General features: G+C 45.0%; 1 protein-coding gene across 2 annotated transcripts in view; it reads right to left on the reverse strand.

Annotated features, from left to right (window-relative positions):
• Window positions 1-945: 945 nt before the first annotated feature.
• CHMP4B (charged multivesicular body protein 4B) overlaps window positions 946-13,597 on the reverse strand; it is a 54,599-nt gene continuing 41,947 nt past the window's right edge. For both annotated transcript variants that reach the window (XM_030309768.1, XM_030309769.1), the window contains exons 2-5: window positions 6,558-6,735; window positions 4,228-4,342; window positions 3,021-3,147; window positions 946-1,815 (exon numbers count right to left, since the gene is read on the reverse strand). In XM_030309768.1, coding sequence (XP_030165628.1) covers window positions 1,751-1,815; window positions 3,021-3,147; window positions 4,228-4,342; window positions 6,558-6,735 — 485 coding nt within the window. In that variant the 3' untranslated portion in view covers window positions 946-1,750. The remainder of the gene's footprint in view (window positions 1,816-3,020; window positions 3,148-4,227; window positions 4,343-6,557; window positions 6,736-13,597) is intronic.

Below are 13,597 nucleotides of genomic sequence, written 5' to 3' on the forward strand. Positions count from 1 at the left end.
CCAGTGAGCAATGGCAGTGTTTGTGAACTCAGGTTGATTTTAATCTTAAGAGGTTTAGGGACGGGCATTAGAGAAGGGATCCTCTCAAATTCTGCCAATTGGCATTCAGAATTAAGAACAAATATGCATAGGTCCAATTTTTTTTAAGTTTATTTATTTTTGAGAAAGAGAGAGAGTGAGAGGGGGAGGGGCAGAGGAAGAGGGAGAAAGAGAATCCCAAGCAGGCTCTGCACTGTCAGCATGAAGCCCGATGTGGGGTTCAAACTCATGAGCTGTGAGATCACGACCTGAGCCAAAATCAAGAGTCAGATGTTTAACCGACTAAGGCACCCAGATGCCCCAGGTCCACTTTTCTGAAGGAGAAGGTCCACAGTGTTTGTCAGATTTTCTAGGGGGTATAAGACTAAAGAAAGGTAGAGAGAATGGAAGAGGCCAGGCCAGGGTCACATGGTGAGTCACTGCAAACCTGAGACTACCACTTGTGTCCTAGATTCTCAGTCACTGCCCTACACTTTCTCTCCATGGGAAAGGCCATTTTCTTCAGTGCACCAATGTACCAGATTGGTTCAATAAACCAATGCACCAGGTAGGACTAGTCAGTGGGAAGTCCATGGTTTCCAAAAGGTGGAGGCTCTGCTGTCCTGTTGGCACTGCTCATGGACACTAACAGAGAAGCACTAGGAAAGAACATGGAACTACACGAGAACCATTCACTCCTGAGCTGTGCCCAGACGATCCCTGAGCAAGATGAAGGCCACGGATCCATGGCATCCAGAACGTAAATGCATTTCCAGTAAGACGTACTCTGTTCTTTGGTTCTGATTGTTGATGCACGTCATGCTCAAGTCTCGTATATGCTTCCACAGGCTCCACTGGATACCGTGCTAGCCTTGAAAGAGTCAACTCCCAAAGCAAATGACAGATTGATTGAACACAACAGCAAAGTATGAAAATTAATTGAGATATTTAATAGACAGTGCAAACCATAATTTCATCTGAATATAAATGTATGCACATGTTTCCAATGAGTTATCTATCAGTTATCACAAACAGCAACAAGGACCTTAGAGCTATGTTAGAAAAATGTATATAGCTGGAATTTAACTCTACAATCTCACTTGCTCTCAAGAACACCATTCATTTCAAATCAGTGTCACAAACTCCAAAAAACCAGGGGAGTACGAGTGAGGGGTGGGCAGAGTGGTAAACACAGGGGCCAGTATACAGGTGATGGACAGAAATACAGCTCTCAAGGAACCCAAATCAGATGCATTATTACAGCTAAGGACAAGGAAAAGCCTATGGCTTTAAAAAACGACTCTTCTGCCAGTACCATACAAGTCTCACAGAGATGTGCGACGAGTCAACTGACTTAAAAGGACAGAGGCTACATTTTCAGATCATTTCAACTGCACACGGTCGACCCTTTCCATTGAGGTTCAGCAGTGGAGTTAGCGTAGTCCAGAAGCTCAATGTTGGATTTGCAAATACAGTTTATTTTACAGAAATTCAACATTATAAACAGCAGGCACCTCCCACCCACCCCCCGCCCCCCACCCCCCTCCCCATCCCGCTGGGTGCAGACCATGCTATGCAGAGAGTGAGCAGTGATGTGGCCCTACTGCTTTGGAGGGAGATTCAGGAGCGATGGAACCTGCCTGCACCATGTCCTGCCTGCCCCACACACGCACATGCCTGCCCGCTGCACAGGCCACCAGAGTCTGTCTGGGCCCAGCCCGCATTGGACCAGTTAAATGGATCCAGCCCAGTTCTCCAATTCCTTCATGTCGTCCTCTTCTTCTTCCTTCTTCTTGGCTGTGTAAAGAGAGAAAGGGCTACTTAGAAGCTGGTTACAGTGCTCTCAACACATTCTGGCTGGGTGCCAGGGCTGTGCCACATCATGTCTACAAAACAGCCCTGCCCTCACACCCAGCCTTGTGGCCAAGCTATCAGCAGACTGTTTCTCTGTGCCTGAAAGCTGCAGCATAAAACTCCTGATAACAGGCATACCAGCTCCCAGCACCTCCCCTCCACCAGCACTGAGGCCAGGCAAAACAAGAAGGATTCTACACTGAGAGTCTGTCAGACTTCAGGTGAGGTTTCCATCCAGAGCATTCAAGGAAGAACCCCAGAGGAGATCTAGTCCTTGCCAGCAGTCCCCCTCCACATTAAGTGGCTTGAACCACCTCTCCACACCCACTAGTGCCCCTTAAACAGTGTGTGGATGTGGACCCCCTTTGCCTGAACCCACCATAGGCTGCTGACTCAACTTGAGGGACCATTTCTTCTCTGTATGTGGGAGGGTAAGAGGACAACAGCCTGGTTACACTGCTCCCTGGGTTCTCCCTCCATGACAAATCAAACTGCTATATCTTTTCTAGAAGTCTGGTGTGGAATACTTCTACCAAGGGTGAAAAATGGAGGAGGGAGGGGGAAGAAGGAGCAGGCAGAAGGAAACGAAGGTTTTATAGAACCAGGTCTCTAAAAAAAGCCAAAGAAGTTTCCTTCCCACAGTGGCTGCCTCTGAGGCCCTAAGTTTTTATAGGTGTGCACAGAACAGGCTATTAGACGGAGTAAGAGCTGTCCTGGAATTAAACTCTCACATCTTCTCCTAGTGCCTAGAGCTTTGTCTTGTTTGGTGACATAGGAAAAATCATTCTGGAATAATAGTTCTCAACTGGGGGTGATCCCCCACATACTCTGCAGGAGACATATGGCAGTATGGAGACATTTCTGGTTGTCACACCTTGGAGAGGACAGAGCCCAGGGGTGCTGCATAAACATCCACAGTGCATAAAACAACCCCCTTCCCCCAACCCAAAGAATTACCTGATTGTGTTAATAGTGCCGAGGTTAAAAAACCCTGTTCTAGAGAAAAACTAGGAAAACACAGGTGACGTTGTCTCTATGGCTGTCAGAACAGATTTTATGTGGTTCTCAATCCTGGGCAAACTCAGGACCCAAACTGACACCACCACATGGCATCAGGGATATGTCATGACTGGGTAAGAAGTACTCACTGGGTTTTGATGGTAAGGTTATAGAGGGAACATTTGGTAGAGGGACTGTTTCGGGTCCACTGATTTCCAGCAAATTCTTGTCTAGCTCCTCCTGTTCTAGTTCTTCTAATTCTGCCATGAGCTCATCCTGGTAAAAGGAAACACAAGAGTGAGACAGATGTCCCTGGGAATCCTAGCCCCTGCAGCAGTACCTCTTTCCTGATGGCTCAGGGGACACACACCCCTTCGAAGGTCAGAAGAGAGATGAACTCCAGGTCCACACTCTGTGATTCAAACCCTAAACATGGTTCTACTGGTGAAGCTAACATACCAGCAAGCAGTTATGGAGTCTATATCCAGGGTCCTGCACTAGCTGTCAGCATTTTGAGAGAAGGGATTATACACTTGATCTTAGCCAAAAGGCCGAGAAGCGATTCAGAGAAGGGATCATGTATTTTCATTCCTATTTCTTTATCTCAGAACTGGGCACACTCCATGAATGTTGAGGAATACTTGCTGAATTGAAATTGACTTGACTAGTCCATCAAATTTTAGTCTGACAACATGAAAACCCTGGTGCTGGGAGCCACAGGTGAAAGCCACAGGCTGTATTGTCAGCTACACCGCGGGAATCAGCATGAAGAGGTCCAGTGGAGAGGACCTCAACTTCAGTGGCCTCAAATCTAACACAGAACGAAATACCTTCAACAGGGCCTGTTATTGGATTTTAGAAAGCTAAGAGACCCAAGATCCCAATTGCTACAGCAGAAACCAGCAGGTGGCCGAGTTCCAGATGGATCCCTCAGGGGTCAGATATAAATGCTCCTTCCTTGGCTTCATCTTTACCTCAAATCAGAGTTGCCTGAGGGCAAATCCTGTACCAGGGAATGGTCACCTCAGTTGCCACAGCTCTGAGCCTAGGGTCCACCACGAAAGGTGTAAGATAATTATTTACTGAAACCAATTACTGACCTGAAGCCTGCTGAGGAGTCCCTATGAAGGTTCCTCTACTCAACCTAAACTTCTACACCAAAGAGTGAAAGCATCTCTAAAAATCCAGAATTAGGGAGAGTTAATACCATGCCCTGTTTACGTCCAAGTCTCTGGAGGGATGAGAACTGGTGATTTCCAAACCACATACACCCTACTGGAGAGCCTTCAACAGCACATCAAAAGGTGGCTTGGGTGTCATTTGCGGAACTTGTGAGAACTGCATGAAACCACTCACCTCATCAAACTCTTCTCCAAATCCTACAGGTTTTGAAATAGCTGTTGAAATCTCCTCTGCAAGTTCTTGCTGGTCAGCAATATCCTGCATTAACTCATCAACTTTATCGATGTCCCTTCAAACGAGATGGACAGACGTAATATTAGACATTCAGTCTGTGTGAAGAGGGCCTACGAGGCAGGAAGAGAAACCCCACTGAACACAATCTGCTTCCTAGCGCTACCCTCTATACCCGCTATAATTATTCCCTGTGAGGAATTACTTTTTTGTCTTTATTGTCTTCCTCCCCCTTTTAAAACAGAGAAGCACAGAATCAAGAGGATGGAAGTATTCTTAGACATCATCTACTCCCAACACCCTAAGGAAATAAGGCTTAGCAAAGTTAGATGCCACATTCATGATCTCTCATGTAAGCTAGTAATAAACATGTCAAATGAGACTACAGGACTTTAACTCCTGGGCCAGTAAGCTCTTCTTCAAGCTCAAGGGCAACTCTAACACCGCACAGGGGGAGATAAAATCACAAATCATAAAATATAGCTGTGCCACTTGACAGTTCCTCCCCATCTACTCAAATCCACTTATGAGCCTCCACCGGGCTCCAAAAGAAAGGCAAACATATAGAATTATTTTCTATATACTATCAATCTTATAAACAATCAATATAATAAACACACACATATTTCAAAGTACGCATAGTGGTTCACTGAGACGTGCTCTCTGCTGGGCATCTTGGAGAACATAGAAATTTTTTTTAATGTTTTATTTATTTTTGAGAGAGAGACAGAGCATGAGTTGGGGAGGGGCAGAGAGAGAGGAAGACACAGAATCCAAAATAGGCTCCAGGCTCTGAGCTGTCAGCACAGAGCCTGATGTGGGGCTTGAACTCACAAACCGTGAGATCATGACCTGAGCCAAAGCCAGACGCTTAACTGACTGAGCCACCCAGGTGCCCCAATACTTCACTTATTTAAAGGCTACTTTTCCTGCAACCCCACATTTCTAGAGCAGAGATCAGCAGACTTTTTCCATAAAGGAGCAAAGAGCAAGTATCTCAGAATTTGTGGGCCATACAAACTCTGTCACAAACCTGCTGTCTACCACAAAAGCAGCCAAATAGACAGTATGTAACTTAATGGGCACAACTGTGTTCCAATAAAACCTTATTTACTAAAATAGGTGGCAGGCCCATAGGAGGCATCTTGCCAAACCCTGTTCTAGAACATGGCTAAGTACCCCAAGGAAGTAAAAAAGGGCTTCAAGTACCCAAATATATGATCCAAGTCCAAGTACTGCAACAAATGCAGAATTTTGCTCATGGGAGAGGCTCTCGTTTGGAGTCTAGTGTTACTCTGGCCTTTAATTACAACTATAACAAGGGTGGCTATCTAGTTTCTTAGGCCACTGTATGTGAGAAGTAGCCACATAAGGGAAGGATTGCTGAGGTCAAGAACATCATTTTTACAGATATATTTTTATTTATTTATTTTTTCAACGTTTATTTATTTTTGGGACAGAGAGAGACAGAGCATGAACAGGGGAGGGGCAGAGAGAGAGGGAGACACAGAATCGGAAACAGGCTCCAGGCTCTGAGCCATCAGCCCAGAGCCTGACGTGGGGCTCGAACTCACAGACCGCGAGATCGTGACCTGGCTGAAGTCGGACGCTTAACCGACTGCGCCACCCAGGCGCCCCAGATATATTTTTTAAAGTAATCTCTAGACCTAACATGGGGCTCAAGCTCACAACCCAGAGATCAAGAGTTGCATGCTCTACTGAGCCAGTCAGGCACTCCAAGAACATTGTTAATATGACAGCCAAAGACAGAGCAAGGGGGGAGCCAGAAAATTCCATCAAAAGCAGATGTAAAAACAGAGAGATCCAAAGTCCTCAGAAGCACCAATCTTTTCAGGGTCCCTACAGCATCAGGAAAAAGCCCTGGACAGTGATTCTAATCCCAGTTCTATCCAAGCTCACATATAAGCCGGGGCAAGTCACTTCCCCTCTCTGGGACACAGCGTCCCCCTTGATAATCAGAGGCCTGGGCAAGAGGACTTTCTAAGGACCTTTCCAGCAAGAAACTCTGCTCATCACAGTTAACTCTGAATTACTCAGAAATACAGTTTCATTCCATGTGATCTGCTTCTATAGGCAACAAGATACAGGATCCATTTTAGGAGTTCCAAAAAAGAATGCAAATTAATACAAATTCAGATGTTTGAATGGGTAAGTCAAGGGGTTGCCTAAGGCCTTGTCCTGGGATTGAGGCATTCCAGGGCCAGCACTGCCCTGCCACACGGTGCCCACCCCACCAGTGGGTGACCACGTACATGTTGTCGTGCGCAGCCTTCATGGCCTTGGCAGCATAGCCCATGTTCTTGAGCACCTCCGTGTTGGTATTGGCGTTCTCCAGGGCCTCTCGCTGAAACTCAATGGTTGATAGTGTGCCGTCGATCTGCGCCAGCTGCTTTTCGTACCTCTTCTTGCGCTTCAGTGCCTGGAGGGCAGCTGCATGGGGGGAGAAAATAGGGTTTCAGAGAGCCCAGATCAGAATATCTTCGAGTTCACTTGAGTCTTCTCCCTAATTATAGTAGATGCACCTCAGTTGCTGCTTTCACTATAACACAGGGTTAATAATCTCTTCTATGCAAAGAGCACATTCAATTTTCTAAAAAAAACTATACAAAATTCACATACTTCAAAATGCAGCAAAGCACACAAGCAAAAGTTCACACTGTGTAACCACACCCCCACAAATCAAAGAATGGAGAGGCACCCAGATGGAGGCTGCGTTTTGAGGCCATACTGCCTTAGGTTCAAACCCCAGCTCACAGACTTAGGTGAGCTACTGTGCCTCCCTGATAGGTTCACTGTGAGGAGTAAATGAGATAATATATGTAAACACCTAGCACAACATTAAACAGAGCGGACAGCCAGAAAACAGCACCTCTGATTATTATAAAGCAGCTTTTAAAGTATCATTTTATGCTAACTAAATTATAAAAACAATAAATAATTACTATACTAAATACTGGATCAGTTGGGGTTAAAATGCTCTCTCACACATAGCTGACAACTGTAAATTGATACACTGCTTCTGAAAAGCAACATGGCAACATACAGCAATAGCCATAATGATGTTCCTGCCCTATGACCCAGTAGGGGTCTGGAATACATTCTGGAATTGTATTCAACAAAAGCAAAAATCCTCATGCCTAAAGATGGTTACTACAGCATTCTCTATCACAGAAAACAAAACACAACTAAAATAAAAAGAACTCCCTATCAGGGACAAATCTAGAGTCTGACCATTTGGTCAAGTCAATGTCATCATCTGTCTATGCCTCCTGGCATGTCTATGCTTCTGTCTACGCATCTGTCTACGCTTCCTGGATCACTGGTTCCTGGATCCAGTCAGGGTAAGCAATTTGACCAGGTGCATTTGCGGCAGAGCAAGAGCCAAAAGCACATCTCCCTACTCTCAACCCGGGTTTTGTTCTCCTTACTGTCTCCCCGCTTTCCACCAGAAAGTATCTTTAGTATACATCTTAGATGGTTATCAAAGCCAGAAAGAAGGCTCACCACAGACTTAAACATAAGAAATGGGCTGGGTCCGGGAAGCTGCCCAGCCCTACCTTGGCCTGGACAGCGCTAGCCTTAGACACATACGGACACACATATTATGCACCCACACACACACTCCCCATGTCCCTGAGTTCCAGACCACAGCCATCTCTGGTGGGCTCTCAGAGACATGCAACTGCCCTCCCTACAGGGCTGTGGTTTCTCCACATGTCACATGAATAGGTTCCATGCTCCTTTCACTCATGCTCCCTGTTAACCTAGGATTGCATCCTTAAAACCATTTGCCAAGGGAAAATGGCCTTGGCCTGCACATAAGCAGTCCATACTTCCTCTATTTTTTTTTTTTTTTTTTTTTTTATTTTTGGGACAGAGAGAGACAGAGCATGAACGGGGGAGGGGCAGAGAGAGAGGGAGACACAGAATGGGAAACAGGCTCCAGGCTCTGAGCCATCAGCCCAGAGCCCGACGCGGGGCTCGAACTCACGGACCGCGAGATCGTGACCTGGCTGAAGTCGGACGCTTAACCGACTGCGCCACCCAGGCGCCCCCATACTTCCTCTAAAAGCAGCAAACAAAACCACTAGGAAAATTCCTCCAGCCAAAGCATAAAGCAGGCTAATGAAAAATGGCAAAAAATCTGAAGAACAATGAAATGTGCCTACTTAAAAGCTGACAAATGGGGCGCCCGGGTGGCTCAGTCATTTAAACGTCTGACTTCAGCTCAGGTCATGATCTCACGGTTCATGAGTTTGAGCCCTGTGTCGGGGTCTGTGCTGACAGCTCAGAGCCTGGAGCCTGCTTTGGATTCTGTGTCTCCCTCTCTCTCTGCCCCTCCCCCCATGTGCGTGCCCTCCCTCTCAAAAATAAACATTAAAAAAAAAGAATGCTGACAAGCCATTCAACCTATTTCCCTTGATTCCTGTGTGAATGGCCTATGACTTCAAGTCATACCCAGGTGTCCCCAAGACTCCTCTGAATGAACCCCTTCAGCTGCTAATACTAAGTCATACATGCTATAAAAGTACCTCACAAAACGGCAACTCTTTAAGGTAGAAATGACCACCCTCTGGGGCACCTGGGTGGCTCAGTGGATTGAGCGTCCAACCTTGGCTCAGGGCTCAGGTCACGATCTTGCAGTTTGTGAGTTCAAGCTCCACGTCAGGCTCTGCGCTGAGCCGTCAGCACAGAGCCTGGAGCCTGCTTCAGATTCTGTCTCCCCTTCTCTCTATCCCTCCCATGCTCATGCTCTGTCTGTCTCTGTTTCTCAATAATAAATAAATGTTAAAAAAAAAAATTAAAAAAAAAAAAAAGACCACCCTTTTTAGCCGACGAGGAAACTAAGGTTCAAACTCAGGTTACCTGGTAGTAAGTGACATAAGAGATTAAGTCAAGTGCGGAACTCCAAAGTCCATGCTTTGCCATTCTGTTGCACCTCGCATTTAATGAAAAAGGTAGGATCCTGCCCTGGAAGAGTCATCTAGTCCGGCAAAGAGTGTCAAGGAGACCGTGGAAACACAGAAGAGGGAGTGCAAATCCAACCACATCATTCCTTTGCTTAAAAACCCTCAACATCTACCTGTACCCAGAAGACAAAGCCTCCATGTGATTTAATGTAGCCGGTAAGATCCTGCAAGGGACTGGGGTTCTCACCACAGGTCAGGTTCTGGGAGCCCTTTGCCACTGAACATCACGACAGAGGGAAGATCTCCTGGTATGTAAGTGCTCAGGGCCCGGAGCTGTTTCCTTGTGTTTTCCTTAGTGCCATGCTGCCTTTCCACAGAAACTCAGACACATTCTAATCAACAAATGATTCTCAAACCTTCTCAGACCACAGATGCCTCTTTCCCAGGTCCACCTCAGCCATCCCCATCACCCATGGAATACCCCAGCCTATAAAAACTTGTCTGCCATGTTCATGAGTAAAGTGAACAAGGTTGTCTGACTGGCTGCTGTGTGGTAAGTAAACAAGATGGTTGTGGCAGTCCTGGCCACCTTCTTAACAAAGAGATTGGAGCTGAGAAAGGTGAAGCGACTTATCCAAGTCACGCTGCTATTTTGCGTGGAGGGGAGGGTTCAACCACTGGTCTGCATAAACCCCAAGGCCTCTGCTCTTCCCACACAGGCTCAGAATGATGGCAAGTGACACTGGGACAGTTCTTAAGCATGAACAATGAGATGACACATCTGCCTTGCTTTTCGGTGCTCTGAGTATAGCAGAGGCCTTGATTTATACAGTCAGCTACATTCTGATTTTTTTGTTTTGTTTTCAGTTTAAAAACAAATTTCTTCTTCTTTTTTTTTTTTAATGAACTCTTGTATTGAGGGCTGACTTTCAACAGATGGCAGCGAGGGAGCTGTTCTGCTACATACAAAACCCCAACCCAGAAAGAAGCAGGTCGTCCATGAATGGTTTAGCACCAACTTCCCCATACATTCTGATTTTTTTTTTTAATTTTTTATGTTTATTTATTTTTGAGAGACAGAGCATGAGCAGTGGAGGAGCAGAGAGAGAGGGAGACACAGAATCTGAAGCAGGCTCCAGGCTCTGAGCTGTCAGCACAGAGCCTGACGCGGGGCTCAAATCCACAAACTGTGAGATTGTGACTGAGCCGAAGTTGGACACTTAATTAACCAACTGAGCCACCCAGGCGCCCCACATTCTGATTTTTAAAATCAAATTTATTCTTTCCCTATTAACATCACAGATTTAGAACTGCTTTAACTTTTTTTCTACTAGATTTTCAATTGGCAGTGACTCCTTACATGTTAATCTTACATTTCTCTGATCTCCACCCTACTTCTTAACTTCTCTAAGCGATAAATGATATGGAAGCAAATACCCAAACATACCAGGGAGGTAAGCAAGGGTCCCCCCATGAATGAAATGTTTATATTTTTCATGTTTACAGACCAGCACAGTGGCTAGTACATAGTAAGTGCTTCATACATATTAAACCGAATCTCTAATTTCATCTGTATTTAAATTTTTCATGTATTTTATGCAAGGTTCTTCATGTGTGATGCACCCACATTTTATCACTTGTGTACTTCTGACTCAAAGGAAAAATGATAACGTCTCATCGAAACACTGGCTAAAATGACCATTTGGCAGGATTCTTTGCCTGCATTCCTCCTGCAGGAACTTCTATAATCACATGCCCTACCCTCTCTTCTCACCTGAAAGTGTGTCCTGAGACTGGAAAAAAGGCCTGAGCAGAGCCTTGCTCTCCAGGGTTCCCATTCTGCCTGCAGGGTTCACACAGTCTCTTCCTCTCCATGTAGCAAACTCTCCAGGATGGTGTCTGGCAGGACATTTGATTTATCTATCCCAATCTAATCCTGTGTGTACCTTTCAACCAGTTAAAAATTTCAAAGAAAAGGGGTACTTAATTCATTTTCTCCCTTCATACATAGTTCATGAGTAAAGTAATCTTGAAATTAGACATGGGGTCACCATTTGGGCTACAAGATATATAAATATTCACAGCACTTAAACTACTCTGTATCTTAGAAACAGTGTGGCACAGTGGTGAAGTATAACTTAGGCCAAATTAAAGGAGCAAAGTGCCACTTTTCCTGCATAGTTACACTTAAAAGTAAAATATCATCCATCCCAACCTTATTTCTGACCACAGAAACTTACTTCTTTTTTCTCCTTTTTTCCCAAATGTTTATTTACTTGGAGAGAGAGAGAAAGAGAGTGTGTGCCTGCATGAGCAGCTGAGGGGCAGAGAGAGAGGGAGACAGAGAATCCCAAACATGCTCCACAATGTCAGCACAGAGCCCAATGTGGGGCTCAATCTCACAAACAGTGAGATTATGACCTGAGCCAAAACCAGGAGTTGGAGGCTTAACCAACTGAGCCACCCAGGTGCCCCCAGAAATTTACTTCCATAAGTAGCCAAAGTTTAAAGGGCCAAACCCAATGTTTTACATAAATATATGCTGGCTCTTAATGTCTTACTTTATATGTCTCTAAATTCCTAACGGTTGGGTTAAAAAACAAAAACAAGAACAGTACTGGGTTCTCATTACAAGAAAAAACAAACAAACAAACAACTGTGTGAGGTGATGGATATTAAACTTATCGTGGTAACCATTTCACAATACACACATACATCAAATCATTATGTTGTATACCTAAAACTGATACAATGTTAAGTCAATTATATCTCAATAAAATGGGGGGTTAAGGGAAAAAAAAGTACTGGGTTAACAAGGAGTTTATCTAAACCAAATAAAGAGGTGTCCAAAGAAATCCCTTTTCTGCCAAAGAACCCTAGCATCATTCATAAGCACAGCAGCTTTAACGACTAAAATCTAGGGGCACCTGACTGGCTCAGTTGGTGGAGAATGTGACTCTTGATCTCAAAATCGTGAGTTCAAGCCCCACAATGGATGTGGAGCCTACTTAAAATAAAACAAAATTTTAAGAACAACACAACAAACAACTAAAATCTAACTCAGGCCAATAGAAGTTAAAGAGGTTGCTTTTAGATGGAAAAAAATAGTCCTTGGAATCTCCATATTTAATTATGCCTTTGCCGGTTCCAAGAGAGTAATTACAGCAGCAATTACAGAATCTAATAACCAGCTTTATTGGCTCTGAAAGCTGAAGCAAAAACAACTCCAACCATGTTGAAATAAACATTGGTCTCCAGACAGTTGCTTCATTAGACACTCTAAACAGCTATTTGGAGGAAAAATACAGAAGAGATACCCTATGAAAGAGAGCAGTTGAAAATGCATTCACCCAGGACTGGAAACTCCTTCTGTAAGGCACCTGCTAGTGACAGTAAAGAAACCATTTTCGGAGAACACATCAATTCAATACAACTAGATAGGATGCTCCTTTCTCTTAGGCAAAGGCAGATCTGACTTCTCTTTGAAGAGTTGCTAAGGAGGGCAAGTTTGCCTGCTCTGATCTGGGGGCATTCAATATAGGGGCCATGAGCCCAGGGCATCTCTACAGATGCTAAAAAGTCGTAACTGTATGCTTAGTGACTAATACAGAGAGATTTAGGCAATGGCTGGAAGGAGGGCCTACTAATAACCTCTCACTGAATGAATGAATGATGGTGTCTACAGTCCTTTCAAAGACCCAAGATTCCACATCCGAATTCATCAAGCAAAAGATACACGGACTAGGAGGGAAGGAGGAGAGTGCAGTTCCTTTCCCACTCTCAGCATGAACTACACAGCAAACACAAACATGCTCCAGAGGACACCTACACACAGATGCAACACTAAGTGGGAATTCTGAAGAACACTCAGCAGTCTGATCATGGCAGGGCTACTGGCAGGCAGGCAGCTAAGTGAAGCTGAGGGAGCCCTGCTTTGCCTGCCTCCAGCCATCATTCAGATGCTCCCTGCTCATCATGCCCATGAGTAAAGCCTCAGTTGTTCAGGATACCCTCAGCCAAGAAAACCACACCTGGCCTTTAAGCCACTAGTCACGGCTGGGGTTACCTGTCATCTACCCTGTGTATGTGGGCAAGAAAAGACCCAAAGTCAAAACAACCCAGTTGATCACCAATGTCAAAGAAAGCCATCCTCTTGCAGGGATGGTTATTAGTAAGCATCCCGCACCCCATGGCATCAGATGTCCCACCAGACCCGACCAAATGAGTTCCAACTTTGGCATCAAAAGGGGGAAGGCTGCATGCTTGAAGAACTCACAGAAATACTTATGTCCAACCTGTCTCATTAGAGAACTGAGAAAAAATGATGCCCAGAAAAGGTGACACAGCTTGTCAGGATCATATAGGGAATTAAAGAAAGAACC

This window comes from Lynx canadensis, chromosome A3, assembly GCF_007474595.2.
Source record: "Lynx canadensis isolate LIC74 chromosome A3, mLynCan4.pri.v2, whole genome shotgun sequence".
Classification (NCBI taxonomy): Eukaryota; Metazoa; Chordata; class Mammalia; order Carnivora; family Felidae; genus Lynx; species Lynx canadensis.